The sequence below is a fragment of the Drosophila takahashii genome, chromosome 2L (genome assembly GCF_030179915.1).
Source record: "Drosophila takahashii strain IR98-3 E-12201 chromosome 2L, DtakHiC1v2, whole genome shotgun sequence".
Lineage (NCBI taxonomy): Eukaryota > Metazoa > Arthropoda > Insecta > Diptera > Drosophilidae > Drosophila > Drosophila takahashii.
In genome coordinates, this window is record NC_091678.1 from 20,954,993 (window position 1) to 20,977,929 (window position 22,937).

The following is a 22,937-nucleotide window of genomic DNA, read 5'->3' on the forward strand; positions in this document are numbered from 1 at the left end:
GGTTCGGGCATCCTCACTCCCCAAACTGAATCATCATCGTCATCCGGCGACTGTCGCAAGGTAAATGAATTAAAAGTGTTGTTGCATTTGCATTCGGAAATAAAAATAAAAATAAGGGGAGAGCCCAGAAATTAATTACGATCTCAACTGGAACTCTTATCAGTCGAAGGTGCGGCCCTGAAAAAACACACAGCTGCTTTTTCGCCTCTCCGCCTGTCATTTGATTTGTATTTCTGTTATTCTTATTTTACACTGTTTTTTGCTTCGTTTTTTATTTAACGCTTAATTACGAAAAATCACAAATTAGTTAAATTTCCGCAAAAAGATTTTCAAGGGTTTCTGTTGACAGCTGTGTGACCAACAAAAAAAGGGGCATTTGGACCGGGCGTGACCGTAACTGAAGTCCTGTCGAGTCCTTGAGCGTGACCGATTGAATTCGATTGCTTTCCGCACTCACCAATATTGAACAAAAAAACTATAAAAAAGGTAGTTTTTGAAAATGTGAATCGGACCCTTTTTTAAAGTTTAAAATTTCATGCCTAGACGTTTTTGCTTGGTTTTGATTTGTATATCCGACTGATTTATTCTCTGTAAATGTAAAGATTACAAAATTAAGTTCGCAAATTTAAATGTTATCTATAAATCGTGTTACTTTTATGAAAATAAAAGATTGCACATTTATACAGTCTGACACAATTTTAAAAATGTAATTTCTGCAACAACAATTGTAAATAATAAGGAATAAATAAAGTTTTAATCAGATCTCTATACTATTTATTTATTGTACCTTAACGACTTCATTACAAATCAATCGACATTTCGCATAGACCCCCAGTTGAGAGACTTTCAAAAAATCCCACCCAATCATAACCGCATCTCCGCCTCAGCCAAAACATTTACAAATGCAATTAAACCATAACAGTCCACCCAATCCATAAACCATAAATCCATCGGCACATAGGGGTGCCCTTTTTCATTGACCATTTCGCTATGCCTGCCACAGGATAATTTCCAAAAAAATCAAAAATATAAAATGTTGTGCAGCCGAATACGGTCAATTCAATTTCAATTCCGAATTGCATTTCCCGGGCAATAATTGATGGGCAGCGTAGAATTTGGCCCTCTTCCTTTCGCTGTTCTGCCCTCTTTCAACAAAGGGATAAGTCTAAGTAAGTGGGTTATTAGCACCGCAGGATGTCCGAAGTGGCAAAAGGACATGCAGGACGAAAGGAGACCTCCTGCCAGCGAATGGGAACCCTTGCTGGGCATTAGAGAGTCACGTCCCAACTCCCGTTGATGTGATTATTGTTGTTGGAGGCGTTTCATATTAGTAATGTAAACATACACAGAGAAATAATGTAAAAATCTCTGTTCAATTCGGTGGTGGCTCTTAAATATGGTGGGATGTACGTTAACTAAAATACTTGGTATTCAATTTATTATAACATTTAAATCTCAAGTTTTCAGAGGTATTTCTGTCTACACAGAAAATAAATTGACAAAAGATTAGTTTGATATGTGCGTGTTTATTTAATACTTTTTAAAGATCTAGTTTTTCATATCATTTTGATATGTATAAAGATTATGTTTATCTTTTTTTACAATATTTTTTCAAAAAAAACTAAGGTTCCTATTTTAAAACAGAATTTTTTTACTTTTTATTAAATGTTTGAATCGTAAATTTGACATTAATTATATCGCCTTTTCATTGATATAAAATAGGATAGAAATTACCCTATTTTACATTGATTTTTATTTTTCTTTAAAATTAAATTAATACATTTCCTTAAGACGATAAAATGTTTTCTGTGTGGATAATCACAGTAGGTGAGAGGGATCACCGACCGACAATTGAAATTCATAAGAGGACTGGACTACTATTCAGAGCCGCTGCTCCATTAGCCACAATTGAGATCTCCGAGTGGCAAATCCGTGTGACATGACGAATTGTCTTAGTCGAGCCCGAGATTTATGTAATAAATATATCCCCCTTGCCACTGTTTCAGTGACAGCTGCTGTACGTGCTGCCCTAGTAAGCGCTATAATTATGATGATAAAATGATGATGATGATGATGTCACACTGTTGGTGGCTCTTAATGATAACGACGTCCCTGCTCTCGCCCACTGATAATGCTACTTAACTCCACATGCCCACATTTTTCGCGTCGCCCATTAAAAGTTCACCCTCCCCCGCGGTACAACAATCCCTTCACCTCCCTTGGCCATCGACTCCCTTTATGGCCATAAAGGAGTCGCCCAACTTGCTGCCTGAAATTATTTTACACGCGCTCTAATGCATAAACATGGCCAACAAAGTTGGCTGCCAAAGCCGGTACCAGGTGTTGTGTAATTTTTGGCATCGTCAATGGATGCCATGCACCCGCCGAAAAAAAGGTTATGAAATTTAGTTTTGTACAGTTTCTCAAATATAGAATTTCACTTTAGAACTTTTCTGACACATTTGGTCACACTAAAATGCGTTTATTATGAATTGAAATAAATTCGAGTAGGAGCGAGAATAACTAATTCTCTTAATTCGAAATAGATAGGGAAAGCTTTTAAGGTTGCATAAGTGGGAGGGAGAAAAATCATGATGATTACATTCCGAGCATATCGAATCGATATGCCGCATATCTTGTCTAAATTGATACCAAATTGATCATCGTTTAATATCAAGATTTTTGGATGCAGTTCCTAAGATTCCTACCTATATTTATACTGTAGCCTACCTTGGTTTTATTCAGTTTACATTATTTTCCACCGAGGGTTGCTTCAGTTATTCTGGGTCCTCTCAGCCACTTGTGGGCAATCAGAGCTCTCGACTCTTGCCGGCTGTTTGACTGCCGATTGCTACCCCTAAAGCTGCGACTCGAGTTGCATTGTTTTGACATGACACCCGAATAGGGTAGCCCCAGGCTGCCTTTCGGAGTAGCAAGGCGCAGAAGCGACAGTTTTAACCCTCCGAAAAGAAACAGTTGCTCTTAATCAAGTGCTGACAACCAACCGGCAGAGAAAACAATTTGAAATTGCATTTTAATCAACTCCGGCTCGTGCGGCTCACTGCGGAAAATTAAGGGGTAGCTACAAGCTACCTTTCCCTGCTTTCTTTTTTTCCGGTTTAGTTTTCATTTAACACCTTTCGATCCGTGTGTGTCGCTTGTTTTGCCTGCCCCTGCTACAATCGAATTTCGAAATTCCTAATGTTGTTTTAGGCCCACCGCAAGGCGTTGAGTTTTATGCACATGCCTCTGACCTGAATCTAAATCTGAATGTGAATCGGGTTCGGATACGGATTGGTTTCTATATGTGGATTCTCGGGTGCAGAATGGCAGCCAGCTGGCATTTTTCCAGCCTCCGTTGTTGACTTTACTTGATTGAATGAATTTGAATCTGATGAATTTCAATGATTCGTGTTCAAATTGAATTACTGCGAAAGCTGCTAAGCAGATTTGGTTGTGAAAACACAGAATGCTGTGGGGTTAAAAATGGGCTAATCATTTTTGGGTAAATGAAAAACATACGAATTTGTAAAGAAGAATTCTATTGGTATTACTTGCATGATTTGCAAAATCTAATTAAAAGCCATGTGAGCTTTGAATTGAAATAATTGAATACAGCTAATACTCTTAATAAAAATCCTCCAGTTTGGCAACTAATATAATAAATTAAATTAACACACGATAGACTTATGTGCAGGCATTAAGATAACATGTTTAAAAACCTTTGATTTAAATGTAATTTGCTTAATTTGTTTGTCAGCTTTTTAATCTGGCAAAACAAAGATTTCGTTAGAATATTCACCATTTCAAGCCCAACATTTAGCCACCAATCCCATAAACAGTTTTAAAATCGCTTGTCCATTCGTTCGAAATGCCACGTGCAGTGCAAATTTTGTTTGAAAGCCCGCCGACAATGGCAATATAATTCTTTCATATGCTAATGAGCAGCACGCGTCTAGCATTAAGTGTGCTCAAAATGCAAAAACCGATTAGCAAAAGATTCAGATACGTTCGTCCATAAAATGCTGCTAAATGTTTGTAAGCAAATACCAGTGGCATTCGAGAGGAGTGTGTGCGATCCCGAGAATTGTGACATTGCATCCATTTGGCAGCTTTTGGATATTCAAGTGCAAGTCCCTCTCAAACCATTGGGTTTCTTTGTTTTATTTATTATTATTTTTTTTTTCTGTGAAAAGAGAGTCTGAAAGAGAAATTGTTGTCCAAATACATTTCGGTTTGCTTGATGTTTTGATTTCAATTAAGCGAGTGCTGATTACAAACACTAAAAATATCAAACAAAACCTCACTCTCTGTTCATTATTTTCTGTGTGATTTATCATAATCAAATAAAAACACCTCTTAACGAGGTAAAAAACTAGTGACGATCGCACCTTCAACATACAAAAGTTCTGATATCAACATTTGTGACGAAAAATTATTACACTCGTCATTAAATAGACTTTCTAATATTTTCTCATTCGGCCCGCCCTAGCAGACTATTCCAGCCTTTTTCCCTTCACAGGCATTTTCTATTGCAGCGTGCCGAATGAAAAAATATTAGAAAGTCTATTTAATGACGAGTGTAATAATTTTTCGTCACAAATGTTGATATCAGAACTTTTGTATGTTGAAGGTGCGATCGTCACTAGTTTTTTACCTCGTTAAGAGGTGTTTTTATTTGATATCAGAAGTTTTTGTTTGTTTACATTTGCTCTCATAGGAGCTAATATATACATTTAAATTTAAATTGGTCAATCATAATTTGTAAGCCATTGTATTTAAACAAATTAAGTTAAAAAGTATTTCAAAATACCTTTTAAACGAGGTATGGCACATGTCTGTACCTTTAGTAGTGTAGAACTTACAAACTAACGAAATTTAGCCATTTTTAGCTTTTTTCCCGCTAAAGTAGCGGCTTTTTCCAAAAGTCGTAGAACAAAAGATTCCTATATGGAACTCTTAAGTGCAAATTTACTGATTCCATGACCCTAAAATACAGTTCGGATACCCTCACACAAAATTCAATACTCAAGAAGCTTTAGTTGTTCGAGCTGCCAAAAGTGGCTATTTTCGTATAAAAATAACTTTTAAACGTGACTTTTTACAGTAATGTGTTATATACCAAAATTTAAGGAATCTCAAGGGCTATACAGTTTAAAGGTTTCAAGGAAATCGTTAGAGCCGTTTTTGAGAAAAATAAAAAAAAGCTAAAAAAAAAGTTTCAAAAAATTGTCTTTTGTTCATATCTTTTTAATTATTACATTTACACAAATTGCATATAGAAGGAGTTTATAGCATTTAAAAATACCTTTCAAACAAGATGCAGCACAAGTCTGTAGCTTTAGTAGTATAGAAGTTACGGTTTTCCGAATTTTAGCTATTTATAGCTGTTTTCCCGCTAAACTAGCGAGTTTTTCCAAAAGTGGTAGAACAAAAGTTTTTTATATCGATGTGATAAACGTCATATCAAATTTTCAGAACTTAAAAAACATATTTTGGACAAGTGGACAAGTGGACAAGTGGACAAGTGGACAAGTGGACAAGTGGACAAGTGGACAAACTGACAAACAGAATTAAATTTTCATTTTGGGAAGAAGAAGAAAATCTTATTTTGGCTATAACTTTTGAACGGAGCGTCGGATTTTGACAAATGACCCCTCATTCGACGGGTATTTTCAAAAGGAATACAACTAAAACATTGCGAGGGGGCATTTATCCCCACCGGCCCCAACAGCTCCAAATTTCGAAATTTTCACTTTTTCACTTTCACCGCTCTCTCTCCCAAGCCAATTGATTTTCTTAAAGTCTTGGTATGCAATCCTTTAAGTTTTTGCAATACCTTTCGATTGGTGTATTACTCATTACGATCGGACTATCACAGCAGATTTTCAATTTTGCGGCTATATAATAGTAGTCGCCTTCGCACACTCTCCTGGTGCGCTTCGTCACTACATGGACTGCCGTCCATAGTGATAAACGAAAGCGAGTCATCAACAAAGGAGTTCATTTATCGTTCGGTGTTTGCAATACAAATGAATGGCATACAGATTTCTGCTATTTAAGTGGCCAGCCATAAACATACACAGATCTATAACATTCTATAAATGAGTGATTGATATGCCATGACAATGTCCTGCCGCAGGATTCAGAGAATTTCGTTGGCCACGAAAGCAGCAGCAGTAGCAGCGTCGAAAAGCAAACACGGCCAGCAGCAATTTTTATATGGCCGAAAAATCCATTTTGACCCCTTTTGACACAGCCAGAAGTCCTGTTCCCAAATAAAAGCGTCCATTACTCAAACGCTAGCACACACACACACACACGCACGCTGGGGAGACAAACAAAGCAGCAAGGACTACGTGCCGTTGCCAGGATGAGTCCCAAACTCCCGCTCTTCTAAATCTGGATCTGTGCTCCTAGCTTAAGATACTTAATAAAATTAAAGTAATTCTTAAGTTCAGCATTATCTAAAAGGAGGTTAAAAATCTTAGGATAAAATCTGGGTGGTTTTTATTTCGTTGTATTGAAATAAAAGAACCTTTTAAACATTTGTTAAAACACATGAATCTTTATTAAGAAGAAGAAATATATTTACTAGAATTATAATTACTTTAAAATTTAAAAATTTTAACTTTAAAATTAATTTTGCAATACATTTTAGAATAGTTCCAGCGTAATGGTAGTTAAGATTTTTTTTAGAGTTGGGACTTTCAAGTTTTTTGTACGAAATATTTTTAAATAGTTCCAAATTATGGCATTGAGAGGGATAATTAAACTTTAAGTATGAAATATAGTCAAAAAAGATTTTACATTTATTTTCTTCAACAAAATAATTAAAATTAAATATAAATTGAAAAAGTTTACCCACTTACTGTGTTACTTCGAAAAATGTCTGAGCATAAATCTGAAAATATAGCCAAAGGCACATCCCTGCTGATCCCATGCTGATATCCCCACAGCGTTTCTGGCGTTGTCAACTGTAAACATACTTGAGCTTCCTGTTTTGCTATTTGTGCCTCGCATCGCACACAGGACACTTAGGGCAGACAGGCGGACATGAGGACACCCGGACGCAGGGACAACCCACACGATGTTTGCTCTCCTGGTTGGTCAATCCGACCCACCGCCCCCACCATCCCCCCTTCTGCACGGGCTGCTGGACAAAAAGTACTCGGCAAACTCATCAGCACCACAAAAATATCCTTAATAATTTTCTTAAACCAACAAGCACAAAGCCAGCACGGAGCATGAAGGATGCTTTTACCCCGAGTCTGTGGGTGACCCGCCCCCTTCCGTCAGTGAACTGTCATCGTTTGTCATGTGTCCTGGCCCGAGTTTCGCCTGTGGAAAGTATTTAGTTCGTTGGTCGCATCAATCCAAACACAAAATGGCCAACACCCGGGCCAGAGACGTATCGGATGTGGCCGAGGTTTCCTTTCCCAGGACCAAGGACTCTGGTCCCCGGACCCCGGACAGGAAATAATCGTCAGTGCCGTAAAATAAACAGCAGCCAAAAGCAGCAGCAGCAGCGACGATGGCGACAAAATAAAAATAAAATGCGACAACACTGGGCGAAAATGGTTGTCGAGGGGGTAAACCACTGGCAGGACACCCAGACAGGACTTTTTCGGGTGTGAAAAGGCATTTGGTGCAAAGCTCGAAATAAAAATAAGAATCCCCAGCAGGAAAAAAAAATTAACATCCTTGTTAGTTGTGAAAACACGTTCGCTAAATACGCGCGACAGTTGCAGGCACATCATCCCCTCATCTCCACCCCCTTTTAATCATCAAGGACCTCCCTTGAGTGTGTGTGTGTGTGTGAGTGTTAATGTGTGTGCGGGACAGGCGCAAATATTTTAACAAGTGTCAAATGCACACGCTACTTAACTCAAGCTCTGTCTCTCTTGTTTAATAAACAAAATAGTTGCAATTGCCAAGAAAAAATTACAACCCCTTTGCAGGGCTGGAAAATTTCTTTTTTTTACAAGAAACAAAAATTGTTCCCTCTCCTTTTTAGATTGGAAAATGTCCTTTTCACGGGCGCTTGTAATTTGGGAATTTGTGTGCATTGATTTCGGCACTTAAGGCGAATAATCGGCAGCATAAAGCAGTAGCAGCAGCGGATTTGGGCACACTGGAAATTATTTTTGGCCTAATTAAAAATTTTTAATTTCTAATTCGATTTACTATTTAATCAAAGCTATTACCCATTAAATTTTGTTGATATTATTTTTTATTTATTCTTTTAACAAATTCGTTTACTTTTTTAATTCAAATGTAGTAACAGATGGAATTACTTTTCATACCAAAAATTTTTATAGTGTATCGTCAATGAGCAGCACAGTTCGTTGAACAATAATTTACAGGACAGGACGAGGGAGGTACACGGAAGCAGGAGGTAACAGAGGTCCTGCAGGACCATGGGCATGCATTTCGGCATTTCGGGCTCGCATAAGCTGGATTAAAATCAAAACAGATTTGCGCTGACAATGACAACAGGCAACAGCATCAGCAGCCAGAGCAAGGACATGTTAATGTTCACTCGGAGGTTAAACAGGACACACTAGTCTGGTCCCCTCGATATGTGAATGGAAACACCTTGCCACGAGAGCAAATGAAATGTCATTTGCCCGTTGATTACTCGGGATGAAGAGGGGATTCTGCGGACGAGGCGGGGATAACTTGTTGTTTGCGAGTGGGGAGTATGAATTTAAATCGCTTTCAAATGACACATGGTCAGGGGTTCTATTGTCGGGCAACCGTGATTTTACCCCGTGCCTTTGAACGCTCCCGGCGATTAACAAGTGTGGAATGTCCTGGACCAAAAGGTAGCTAGTTGAAAGGGTAGAAAGTGCCGAGGGGATAGACCAACAGAACTAGCAACATATGGACACGGGAAACCACGGGGCAAACAACAAGAAAATGGACGAATGATTGAGGTTGAATAGGATGTTATCGCTGTAAGGCATTACAATTGTTTGGGAGAGTCAAAGATCCTTCAGTTAATTCTCGCTTTGAATGGAGATTTATTTAATAAGGAATATTTTAATCACATTAGTTACACCCAAAAAAATTGATATGCAACGATGATCGATTTGATGCCACATAACATGCCACATAACATCAAATCGATCATCGTTGCATATCAATTTTGACTTATTTCGAATTGAGATAATTAGTTGTTTTCCCTCCCACTCACGTAAATTAGAGAGAATCTCCGAGAGAGAAAGAGAATTCGGTATGCCATAAGAAATTTACCATGCACATATCTATTTGATCCCGATCTTTTTTTTTGTGTATATGGTTTATACCAGTTAATTGGATAAGATAAATAGTTAACTGGTGATATATTTCTGATTAATTTTGTTGTTCTTTCTTTTTAGCTTGGCTGTGATTACGGGCCTGATAGAGATTCTTTCCCGACGCATTCAGAAGGTTCGGGAGTCCATCGAAGGCAACAAAAGTGTGATGCTGGGTCTGTTGACCACCTTGGGCTTCCTGTCCCGATTCCTTGATGTTTGCCAGCCAGGTGAGTCATCATATTAGCCAGCTCCTGTTTCGCAGCAGAAGTCACACCTGGTTGAGAGTAAATACACCAGAAGATCTTTGATAATTCGTTTCTTTATCCTCTTTGGAAAGGTCCTGCCGATCCGACACGTTTGCTGAGCGCTGCCAAGTCCACGGAGCTCTTTGGAACCGTATCGATGCTCTACGGCAGCGTTATGCCAGTGGGTGAGTTTTAACTGAACTAAAACAGTAGCTGAAAATTGTTGACGAGAAGTAGTGGTAGGGGAGGTGCTAATTAGATTTCAATGCTCTTCACAAACAACCCACGCAACGTGATATCCTCGCAAAGGCGGAAATTAGTTTTGATTTTTCCGTAAACCTCTAATGTTTTATGAGGGAATATCCGCTATCGCTGCTCATCCGCATTTCATTCTTTTTTCTGACTCTTTTTTTTGTGTTTTTATGTTCTGTTTTTGCAGGTGAATGCATTCCACCGCGCACGACCGCCTTGGCAGCATCGACTTTTCATCTTTACGTGTCCCTGGCCTCGCTGGATGTGAACACTTTCCAGGTGAGTTTGCCTTTCCACGGGAGAGGGATTCTTGGGAGTTTCGAAGGCAAACGACAAACGTCGAACGTTGTGCGTCGCCGTTTAAACAAATCAAAAAGTCAGTCAGCCCTTAAACTCAATACGAACGCACAGTGCACTATGGGAAAAAAGTCAATTTTGTTGGCATAAAATCAACTTATTTTACAAATTATTTTTAAAAATAAAATATATTTTGTGAATTTACATACCCTAATTACCCAAGAACAGTTATCTAAGATTTTTTACTAGCAACACTATAAGGTTGATAAACGAACAAAGTCAGCTGTTTGATTGACTTTGTTGTGTGCGTAAATTAGTGAAAAATCTTTGCAAACTTTCAGTGCTTATTTTGTGGAGCAACAAAATGGTTTATTATTTCTGATCATGTCAAATCGTAGCAAAGGTATTTATAAATGTATCTTAGATTACATGTTTTGATTATTGTGGCTTGTTGTCCAACTGTGAACTGTTTTAAATGTGTATCTTTTTAGCTTAAAACTAACAAGTTTGTTTGTGTTCCGTGGTGTACAACTTATAAATGGCACAAAGTTGCAAAAAGGTAAAAACGCAAAGTTATTACCAAATGTATCCTTAATATCGCAAAACTAATCATTTTTGCAACTTTTTGCACGTTTCTTAAAAAAATGACTTAAATCCAGCAACTTATAAACATAAAAAAAATATTTTTTTAAATAAAAAAACAATCTAACTGGCTTTCATTAATCTTAAAAATTGAATTCATGGAAAGGGACAAGTCAAGTGAAAATCCTGGCTGCAAAGGACTCAAATATAAAGAAGCTGGACCCCCGTTAAAGCTAAAATTGGCATCTGCTCTAAGATAATATTTCACTTTTCTTGTACATGACACCAATTTTTTTTTTTTGACAAATTTTAAAAATTAACGTAAACCGAAATTATTTTACCGTCTTACCAATACAAATACAAATTTTTTAAAATCCCTGCCAATTAATTTGAATATGCGGCGTGGGCGGTGGATAAAAACAATGGTCCGATTCAAAAAGCAACAAAAACCGAAATTACAGCTTTATCTTAATAGTATATATACAAAATTTCTAAGTTGTATCTCTAAAACTAGAGTTTATGCCAAAAAAATAGACTTTTTTCCCATAGTGCAGTGGCTAGAGTTTTTGGAAAAACTGCAAAGATTAAGTTATCTGAAGTCAATCATTTCTAAGATTACTGGTTACCATGCTGTAATCCATGAAATAAAAATTTTAAATAATATATTTTTTCAATAATTTGTTATGACTTAAATATTACTTTATTATTTCGATGAATGCCTTAAAGTGCTTTTCCCTTTGAATCAATCGGCAATGGTATAAAAACCCCTAGGCTATAATTTTGTTTAAATTGTCCTCCCATTAATTTTTTGATTATTCCTGTGAAAGCTTATAGTTGTCCGGATCGTTCCGACTTATGTACTAGCTGCAAAAGAAATAAGACTTTTTTGAAAGTGTAAACCCGAAAAACTGAAAAAACATGGTTTGACGCGACTAGATAGGATATTCAGGAATATATATAGTTTATAGGATCGGCAACGTATCCTTTACGGCGTTTGAAAACTTTTCAACGAAATCATTATATTTTATGCAAGGGTATATATAAAATCGATTATAATATACGATTTGGTAAACAACTTATAATCTTTTATACATTAAGTTTATTCGAATCTGTCTGGTAGATAATTAAAAGTTCTTTTAGTTCTCGTAGTTCTTTTAAATCTAACATTTCCTAACCAGTTTCCATCCACTGTGTCTTGATTTTTTCTGCTCAAGCAGCGAGGACCAGAGAAAATTTCATTAGAATTTCTCCTCTTCTGTTTTATTTTTTCCCGTTGATGGTGCTCTTGTTTTTGCTGGTGGTATATGTGTACGCGCTTGGCTTTTCTTTGCTTTGCTCTTCTAAACTTTGTCGAACGTGAAATCGCCTGGCGAAAATTGAGAAAATCGGCAACAACAACAACAACAACAATAGCGGGTGAAAAAACACGAGGAAAAGTTAGTGCAGACGTTTAAAACTTTGCAATCGCTGCGGCTTGCAATCTGCGAGTGAATTTCGACAGAGTGATTTGCATATTGCCAAATGTCATGACAGCCACGAGAATTGTGTATTTTGTGGGGTGGGATTTTCCGGAGGAGTGGGCTTCGGTTGGTTTGGGGAAAATGCATAGAGTCAGAGTCAGGGCAGAGTGACATTTGCTTAACAGACAACACAGCGCCAAATGACAAACACAACATGAGGCAAACGCCATTGAACCGCGATGACATTTCGCTCTGTACTCGTGTACCTGCGAGAAATTCAGAGGTGAAAATCAGCAAAATGGCACGATGGTGGGGGTGGTGATGGTGATGGGGTCAGGATAAAATAGAGGATGGGTGGCATACGCAAATATTTTGACACTTTACTTGGGGCAAATGTCGGCAGTCGTCTTGGCGTGGCCTAAAATATTTATGCCAACCGTAACGAAACGAACCGACTGGAGATGCGATGGGTAAAGTTCGGTTGGCAGCCAAAAACCGCGCCAATGAAACGGAATATAGGAGTACTGCAATTCGTGAAACTAACTGGGACTCAGCCTGGCAGATCTGTACCTCTGGATCTCTTTGAATGCACTAGAAAAATATTGAATGCTGATGGGATAAGTTTGTGTAATTGCTTATTATATGCAACTACACACAAAAAAACAAGGCGGAATCAAATCGATATGCGCATGGTAAATTTTTGGTATTTATACATACGCATATCGTTTTTATCATTCGAGCACATCAAGTCAAAATTTACACCAAATAACATCAAGTCGGTCAACGTTTCACATCAAGTTTTTTTTGGGTGTAGATTAATAAAATAAAGATAATCTTAAACTAAATAATGTTGTATATTCTTCCAATTTAAACAGGACTCCCATAAATTTATGAGCTAAATATTTCAGATATATTTAAAAATACTTTTATACATTGTACCTTTGACTTTTTAAACCGTTAACAAATGGCTAATTTGGGACTCCTTTTTAGTAGAGTGCCGCATCTGTATTTTAATTTCCTGTGTATCTCTATCCGGTTATCTGAGTTTTCGAGTGTGCGTCTGTTGCACGTGTCAATATTTAACAGATGCAGGCTGTGGCAGGCAAGTCTACGCACTTGACAAACTAATTTGCTAGACAAACTTTGCCGCTGCCGAAAGCTCCAACCCCGAATTGCACTGGGATTAGAGCTATTTGTTTTAAATTACCACAAAAATAGATAAGGGTTTCGGTTGCTCATCATCAACTTTTTGGGCGAGGGCGAGGGGCGGTTGCTCCGTTTTTGGCAAATAATTTGATTCGGTTTTAATCAGCAAACTCAATTTTCGAGAGTCGCTTCAGAGGCAGCGCTTGTTTTTGCGTAAATATTGACTTTGTAAAATGAAATTTTCAAGTTTAACCCAAGCCAATCCGAGGCCCACGCAATTTCAATCGCTCCGCCGCTTTATTTCTTTTTTTCGTTTCCGGCTGGAAAATCCTTGCCGCTCGCTCATAAACTGCCAGGGTCGGAAAAGTGAGGAGGCGTTGTTCTAGCCAGCCAGGCATGTCAATTGTTTGGCTAAATATTTGCTTAGTGCTCGTACTCGTCCTCGTCCTCGAACAAGTTGCCTGTTTCAGTTGTTGAATCGAGTTTCGGGTTTTGGCCTGCCAGGGCAAACAAATTAGAAGCGCTCTCTGGTTCGTTCAGCGAGTCCCTTATGCAAATAACACGCAAATATATAGCCAGGAATATAAACATTCGGGCCGCAGGACGTGCCGGCCCTTCATTTCCTGCCCTAAACAAGTGGCACTCTTTTGATATTTGCTTTGACTTAATTAAAACATTTGCTCAGTGATTTCGGTTTCGGTTATTTTTCCATTGTTGTGTGTTGCCAATTAAATATATTTTTTTTTGTATTTTCAGGAGGCATTGACTGTGGAGGGTCCTTTGTCGCTGAAGCTGTTGGATGTGATGAGCCTCATCCTGAACTTTAGTGTGGCGAATGCCCAGTGGGTGAAGAACAGCGAGAGCACCCCAATGCTGATTGACCTTATCGCTTCGCTGGCCTTTTTCTGTGTCAACAATCGGAGGCATCAGGACCTGCTGATATCGGAACCGTTTGCCGTGATCTTCAAGAACCTGGCCAAGATGCCGACCCAGTTTAATCCTGTGATTTATCCCTTTTTGGTCACTGTTTCCTTTGGAAATGTGCCTGCTAGGGAGCTACTCTGCAAGGACTTCGATTTGGCGGTAAGTGAAAAATAAATTAAATAGTAAAAATGTTTTTATTTCGGATTTGGGCCAAAGAACAAGCCCTTTTTCATGATTTTTTGTTGTCGTTTTGCTTTTGCTTTGGGAGTATAATTGAGACAACTTTAACTTAATAAAAAAGTTATAAGTGATTTTGATATTTTATTTTTGATAACCCTATGTAAACACTGCTTGAAATAAGGTCTATTATTATTTTAATTTATAAAATTTCTTTTAAATGTCCTTTCAGTTCATAGATGAGTATAGCAAATCAGAGGTCGCCCAAAGAAACAGCGTCATTAAACTGATAAATAGTCGCACCAAAGACAAAATCAGCCCCGGTAATAATAGTAATCCGCAGGCACAGGCTCTGTAGCTGTCTTACAGATGGATCCTTAAACTCGAAGTCTCAACTCTCAAAGTGATATTATTTTCAAAGAAAATTAAAATAACTAAAGCAAAGAGCAAAAATACAGAACTTGAAACATTCGCAAGGAGATGAACAACTGGATAATTGGAAATCGAAAGCTGAAGTCACAAACAAAATATTTTTAATATAATTTATATAATCTTAAACGTTAATTTAAACTAGTTTACTAAACAATCACTTCATCTCACTCACTCTCACACATTCGCTAAAACACATTCACAACAAGTCGAACTCGCAGAGATTATATATCCATATATCTATAGCATACATATATTCATTGTAGCTTATGTTTAATGCAAAGTATTAACTTTAATTTAACGCTTGTATCGAACTCACTTACAAACACGGCAAATTCTCAGTTATCGAACTAATTAACGCTTTTTGCGCAGAATAACACACTTACAAACACGAATGGGAAAAAAGGCCTAACTAAACTACCTAATGTATTTTTATAGACATCAACGTTTTGTGCAAAAACAGTATAATAAAATAAAACTGAAGTAAAGAATTAAAAAATTAAATAATAAATGTTTTTCCGTAAATATTCAGGTCTGGGCTGGGAGAGCAGTAAAGGAGATATTTCCGACCCCACAAAATATGTAAATTCTTGATCAGCATCAACATTATTTTAAACAAATCTATATGTTTCTTTTCGTCAAAAACTTTAAAAAATTAGATAATCCGCAATTTGTTATTTCATAATTCAGATAAAGTTCTTTATGTTCTAACATGTAATTTTTTTACATTTTCCTCAGCCAGGCAGATCAGCGTTTTCCTCTTACGTTTGAAGTGCTGCAGACAATGAAACCGAGACCTGGCAATTCCTTTCTCTCCCCCGAAAAAACAACAAATTAAAAACGACAAAAATAATGTGCCTTAATCATTTGTGGGCGTGGTCCAGAGGGGGCGTTTGGGGTTTTGTAAGCGAAACAAAGGCAAAACTCATCAGTGTCGGCAACGCTGAGACATCGCGCAATGTCCCTTTGTCCTGCTGACTGGAGCGGGGGCGTGGCAAGGATCCGGGGGGCTGGAGGATGTGTTGGGCTGGCCATTGTCTCGATTGTCCTTGTTGTTGCACCTAGCCCGGAATTATGTATGTCACACGGTGGGAGCAAACATAGCAGAGAAAAGCAGCGGCAACCGACGACATCTAATTTCTTTGGACATTGTACGTGTGGGTTTTTTAATGCTGCCATATGCACAACCCCTGGCCAGACCCTCGCTTTTTTTATTTTGCCAAATTGAAAGAACTCGAACAACGACAACAAGCATAATAATAATAAAAGGCCTCAAGACTCTTTCTCTCTGGCGACAGATTGAAGTCACTCAACTTGAAATAAAATGCGTCAGCGCTGAACAGTTGCACAATCAAATGGGGACAATATGCAGCGCATATCCTGGAATATCCTTGGTTTTGAGTGAGAAGTTTATTGGACCTTTTGAAATTAACGATTGTTGAACTGTATAGCAGCTCAAACTGTATATTTCCACTTAAATTAAATCTGCAATCCTTGCCTTAAAATAGTAATTAAAAGTCTGAGCTTTGCTATTTTTTTTAAAGTCGAAAAAAATTTACAAGATTCGTCTTTATAAAGTGGTTAGCAAATTTAAGAACTTACTACTAATATAATTTTAAAAAAATTTACTCAATTGTAGGGTAATCTTTGTTCTTATAAATACAACCCCATGTTCATCAAGTCTCCTGTTTTGGCTGCTTTATTTTCCTCTTTTTTTTGTCAAACATCATTTTTAATTTGAAGCCCGGAAAAGCAATGAACAAATTGGTGTTAGCAGAAGCCAAGTGCTTGGGCACAAAGAATAGAACATATTCGTGTAAGTGTGGGGCAGTTACAGTAGCAGAAGGGCTGAATATGGAGTGAGTGTGGGTGGACTTGCCGTAAATGAAAGTGCGTCAATCAACCCTTCCAGCTATCCATCCATCCATCCACTATCCATAAAAAGTCATAATTGCTATGTAGATGCCACGACTCCCACTGTCCAACTGTCCACTCCACTAATTGCTGCAAGTGACTAAGCAGACGACATCGCTGAGCGGCAATGTCAATATATCACAAAATACCAATTTCACCTTCTCAATCAAAATTATGACCGACTGACTGTAGTATCGAAACGGTATAGAAGTCACCCCCAAGGGAGCTGCGTTTTGTGTAGATTAGTTTAGCATAGTGAGGGGCAATTAAAATGAAAAAGTGTGCGCTGATGTTGCGTGCAGTGGCCTCATAAGGCCGCTAACTTTAAGGGAGGGTTTTCGCTCTGGTCAGCTTTAAGCAGCCAAAAAGTTAATTGCAACTTAAAGAGGCGCAGCAAGCCAACTGATTTACAGGCGCGGCCAGGACAAACAAATTTCCGACGACCACACAAAATATGTTGACCAAAGGAACACAGAAGAAGACGAACGGAAAACAAGAATATTGGAAAAAGTTGTAAACCGTAAATTGTAATACCCTAAATAGGCGTCTTATTTTGTCCACAGAATTTTGCAATTAAGTAATAATTTTTCTAACATTTTTTGTTTTGTTTTATGGAAAAATACAGGTGTAGAAATTTGCTTATTCTGTATTGAAACCTTTGATCTAAAAATGATTGTACACTCAAACGAAAAGGGTATAAAAAGGAAATCACAAAAAAGGGAAAGTTGACCCATCCTGACTGTCCATTTTTTTTTTATTGCGTCTGATTTGTTTTAGTATTTTTATTTTTGTTGCGCCTGAACTTCCGGTCAGGATACGCTCCTAATTTGTTTACTATGGTTAGCCGACGGCCGCTGCTTTTTTTTCGCTCCTTGTTCAATTTGTTTCCTTTGCACAGTAAAAAAATTAAGTTGTTGTACCTGTCGTTTTTAAAAAACACCTTATTCCGGAGGCAACACATTTTAGCATATATTTTAATGCAGAATACATATTTTGTTTCATACTTTTTAAATACCAAATTCCCTTTCACTTTTCATCCGAGAGGGGAGTGATTAACTCGCAAGTCCCCCTGTGGATCTATGTTTAAAATATCTTTGTAACAAATAATAACGAAACGATCTTCAGTAAAATATATTCACACAAATTTGTGTCCTGTGCAGGCTGGGTTGGAAACTTGGTCATGTAGATTCTAGAATCCTGACGTGCCCCGTGCACATTATGCGCGATGCATGGTGTCCGATAAGACTTCAGGATCCGGGAGCGCAGGACTCAAAGAACCGAGCGGGGGGTTGACTTTCCGACTTTTTATTCCCGGACTAAGCGGACAAATGATGTGAGCAACAATGGTATTGCGTGATGACCTTATGATGACACCCAGCTGATTATAAAGAAATATCCTGGACTTGGTTGCGTGCTCGCCTCAAATTCAGCGGAAATGTTTGCAGCAACGGTAAATTATGTAACACACGCAGGATATTCGGAGGAGGGGCAACGAATAAGGGGCAGGAACAGAACAGCCTTTCCCATTCAAAATCAGCGAAGCGCAGTGGCCTAAGCTCCTGTTGCCAAGTCCCGTCCACGGACAATGTCCTTAAGCGGCTTTGCCGATGCTCATTTGCACGTATAACTCAACCAGACCCGACTGGAATAAACTCAACTCAACTGAATTGTGCCCTCAAAGGCAGCGAAGCGTCAAGGCTTAGGAATACACAGGAAATATTTCATTGAATTTACATTATAATGTGTTGAACTGACCACTCGTTTAAAAAAGAAAGTAACTTTAATTTAAAAAAAATGCATATGATCAGCAATAATAAATTATATTTATTAACATTAAGCCAATTTAATTAATAACTGGATTTTTTCAGTGTTTAACCGTGACAATCCACACACATGGAAAAGAAACTGTGTTTGTGCAACTATTTGTCCCCGAATCATTTTCTCGGAGCTTTGCTTTCAGCTGCAAATTTATGACCACATAAATAACATAACAGAAAAACCAGTGGCAGTCTGAGCCAGAAAGAGATAGAGCCTGTGCGATAGGGATGGCAGCTGAGGAATACCCACCAAAAAAACCCCAAGCAACTAAAAACCAGATAAAAACGAAGATAAAAATACCTCAAAAAGGTATAGTGGTAACGGTAATTATGTGGCAATACCCAATATAGGTTATTAGTGTTTTTGTGATTTATAGAACATGCCCTACAAGATATAGTAATAACGGTGTCCTGGTATAAAAATATAACGGAAATATATAATTATTATAGTTGTAGGTATCTATTATTTTGGAAATAAAATCTTCTATATAGCTCTAGTTTCATTTATTAGGTTCACGAATTTGATATTTCTTTTGTATTAAGACTAATACCTAATATGACTTTTTTCCGATGCGTCCATCATAACCCTCGATAGACATAAGTCGCTGGCCTCTAGGGTATGGTAAAAAACCTGCTGCTAGCATTCGTTCATTTCATATGCATATTTATAGCTTAAATAAATAACAAATAATATGGCTATAAATTTTGCCACTCTCTTTTGTTTTAATAACCAGGCAGAGACAGGGCCGAGAACCGAAAGGAAGCTCAGTCCCCAGACTACAACCATCTAGGTATACCAATACATATATATCTATATGTAACGGGCGCACAGTTCATATTGATAAATATTAAATATGCATAAATAAAACTCGACTCGACAAATGAACAGCGAAAATGTTTGTTTGATGCCAAAATGCCACACTCGAAAAACTAGTTTGTGGGGCAGGGGGAGAACTGGGGACCCGAGGGAAAAATCATGACAGTTTTCTGGGCATAAATCACTGCCATGTGGCCTAGGTATCTCCTGCTGTCTCGATAAGGCCGCCACAGAAGATAACACCAATTTGTTGTAGCTAAATCTTTATCAAAGCACTTTTGTGCTGTTTTTTTAATGGAAATTATTTTTTTTCCCAACGCGGCAGGCAGATAAATTAAAACCATGTAAGTGGTTAATTAAACGCGTTTTACCCACACTAGCCGGCTTCATATCGTTCTCGAATATATAGCATATGTTGTGGGGCGAACTCGATAAGATAGCTAAAGATACGATTACCGGTTAAATAACTGGGAAAATATTGAGAGGACGAAATAAAAGACTAAGCTTCGGCAAAAACATTCTACAGTGGTATAATATTTGTTGAAAACAATGTTTACGAATTCTTTAGGTTATAAGATTATAAATGTTATAAGAATGTAAGAACTTAAAAATGCAATTTATTTTCATTTTTGAACTTAGAATTTTTTTTTCAAAACCTTTTTCGTTTTTTTGTAATCAAAACTATTTCTTGCAGTTGCTTATACTTTTTCCCTCCAAATACCAATAAGTAAAATACACAATTTTTATTACGGCTATACAATTTTGTTTTATTTCTTTTTTAGTGGTGTCTGCTACAGGCAAAAGTGTTGACAACATTTTGTTGAATTTTCCAATTGCCTGAAGAGCGGAGCAAAGATGTTTATATACCAAATGCCATATTATGGCTTCATATGGTGGAGATGGGGCAGAAGAACGTTGGATGTTGTAAGGCATTCAATTTTCATCATTTTCTATCTCGGAAATATTTTCGGTCTCTCATGCAGATATGCGTTCGGATATGTACATTGTACAATATTGCATAAATTATTAATGCCAACTTTTATTTATTCCCATTCTTTCTGCCCATATACGTATTTTTACATATTTGAAGACAGTTGGCAGTCGGCAAACAGACGCACACTCGAAAACAAATGCGAGGGGATATAGACAGTCAGTCCGACTGTCAGTCAGTCGTCGTTCGTCATATTTGCGTGTTTGCATTTAATCATCGAAAGCCATGCAGTAGCATGCCACGCCCACTCTTCTGGGCGCAGACCACAACCCTCTTCCGCCCAACTTTTGCGTTATTTGCATTTGCTGGAAGTTATTCTTCGTTGATTCGTTTTTTTTCCAGCTATATTATTTTCATTTTATTTATCGGGCTGCAAAAACAATAAGAAAAGAGAGCAGTTAAAAGTATTTGGATTATCCAGATAAAGGTTGGAAATTGTGAACTTAAATATTTCTGTTTAGACTTTTAAAGCTAATATGTTTTTAACCAGTATAGATAAATGTTAGAATTAAATTTAAGTTTAAACTTTAGAGTGTTAATTGTTAATTGAGTTAGTTTATTGATTACAAAATAAATGTTTTCTTGATTGTTTTAAGATTAAAAATACGACAAATTTGTAGAGTTTTCCTGATTTTATTTAAAATATTTATTTTTATTACATTTTTTATATTGGAAATTACAATTTTTATACCCTTGCAGAGGGTATTATGATTTCAGTCAGAAGTTTGCAACGCAGTGAAGGAGACGTTTCCGACCCCATAAAGTATATATATTCTTGAGCAGCATCACTAGACGAGTCGATCTAGCCATGTCCGTCTGTCCGTCTGTCCGTCCGTCTGTCCGTCTGTCCGTCCGTCTGTCCGTCTGTCCGTCCGTTTCTACGCAAACTAGTCTCTCAGTTTTAAAGCTATCGGGATGAAACTTTCGTAAAAGTCGTATTTCTATTGCAGGTAGTATATATGTCGGAACCAAACGGATCGGACAACTATATCTTATAGCTCCCATAGGAAGGATCAAAAAAAAAAACGTAAAAAAATTCTAGCTCCGGTGTTTTTTAAAATTTTACCTTTTACTCTTGGGAACATTTTTATACCCTTGCAGAGGGTATTATAATTTTGGTCAGAAGTTTGTAACGCAGTGAAGGAGACGTTTCCGACCCCATAAAGTATATATATTCTTGATCAGGATCAATAGGGGAATCGATATAGCCATGTCCGTCTGTCCGTCTGTCCGTCTGTCCGTCTGTATGTCTGTTTCAATACCGTTTGCGAGCTCAGTTTAAAAGCTAGCGCCTTGAAACTTTCACAGTCGTCCTAAAACATGTGTACGCAGGTCAAGTTTGAAAGCCGACCCGATCGGACGTCTATATCCTATAGCTCCCATAGGAACAATCGGATATAGCTTTCACAAAAATGAAGATATTTCGCTCAGTGTAAGAGCTATTGGCATGAATCTTTCCAAATCGTATTTTTTTGTGCGTACCTTGATCAGGGTAAAAGCGCGTGCCGATCGGACGTCTATATCTTATAGCTCCCATAGGAACAATAGGGTGAAATCGGTCAAAATTTGACGTTTTTCAGGATATTTCGCGCAAAATATTAGCTATTCCCATGAAACTTTCCAAATCGTATTTTTTTGTGCGTACCTTCATTAGGGTAAACGCGCGTGCCGATCGGGCGTCTATATCCTATAGCTCCCATAGGAACAATAGGGTGAAAAATTTTAAAATTTTATTTTTTCAATTATAAAATATTTTGTTGTTTATTAATTCATGTTGCTAGTCTAGTAAAGTTTTAATTCGTAAAATCTGCAAGGGTATTAAAACTTCGGCTTGCCGAAGTTAGCTTCCGTCCTCGTTTTTTATATATTTCTGAATTTCGGTTTTTTTGTTTTTTAAATCGGATCACTATATCATATAGCTGCCATAGGAACGGTCGAAAAATTAAATGGAAATTAATGGGAAAAAATTATATCTTTGTTGGTTTTTATTACAGTTCCTTCTACTCTGGGATATGACTATTTTGAAATATTTCCGAATTTCGATTTTAATTTTTAAAAGATCGAACTACTATATCATATAGCTGTGATAGAAACGATCGAAAAAATAATGTGAAATAATAAGAAATTTAACATTTTTGCGATTTGTAAATTAATAGAATGATCTGCAAGGGTACATAAGCTTCGGCTTGCCGAAGCTAGCTTCCTTTCTTGTTATTTTTGCGGATGTACGAAAAAGACAACTTTCATTCGATTATTTACTAATTTAAACCATTAACCAAACAGACCAAACACTCGTTCAGTATTTCGGTATTCTCCCGCAATCATCCTGACTTCACAAAAAAAAAAAACAGACTCCCATAATTGTCAGTTGACATGATTCAACTATTTTGTTTGCATTGTTACGCAGATTGCCAATGAATTGCTTGCCTCTGGTCATGTCCAGTCAGCTTTTGGTAATCGGAAAAGCTTATCGGGTCGAAAAACTGCCCCAACCATTTTCCACAACGAAAACAACTCCATCAATAAACCAGGAATCTACTCTAGAACACTCGAAATCGAGGCAGCAATGAGGACGACAAGTCTG

At 37.5% G+C, this 22,937-nt stretch overlaps 1 protein-coding gene across 1 annotated transcript in view; it reads left to right on the top strand.

Moving 5' to 3' along the window:
- The window catches only part of ssp3 (short spindle 3), a 34,658-nt gene extending 19,436 nt beyond the window's left edge, over nucleotides 1-15,222 (top strand). The window contains exons 7-11 of the mRNA XM_070213997.1: nucleotides 9,384-9,529; nucleotides 9,640-9,732; nucleotides 9,987-10,078; nucleotides 14,041-14,367; nucleotides 14,618-15,222. Coding sequence (XP_070070098.1) covers nucleotides 9,384-9,529; nucleotides 9,640-9,732; nucleotides 9,987-10,078; nucleotides 14,041-14,367; nucleotides 14,618-14,743 — 784 coding nt within the window. The 3' untranslated portion in view covers nucleotides 14,744-15,222. The remainder of the gene's footprint in view (nucleotides 1-9,383; nucleotides 9,530-9,639; nucleotides 9,733-9,986; nucleotides 10,079-14,040; nucleotides 14,368-14,617) is intronic.
- Nucleotides 15,223-22,937: the final 7,715 nt, after the last annotated feature.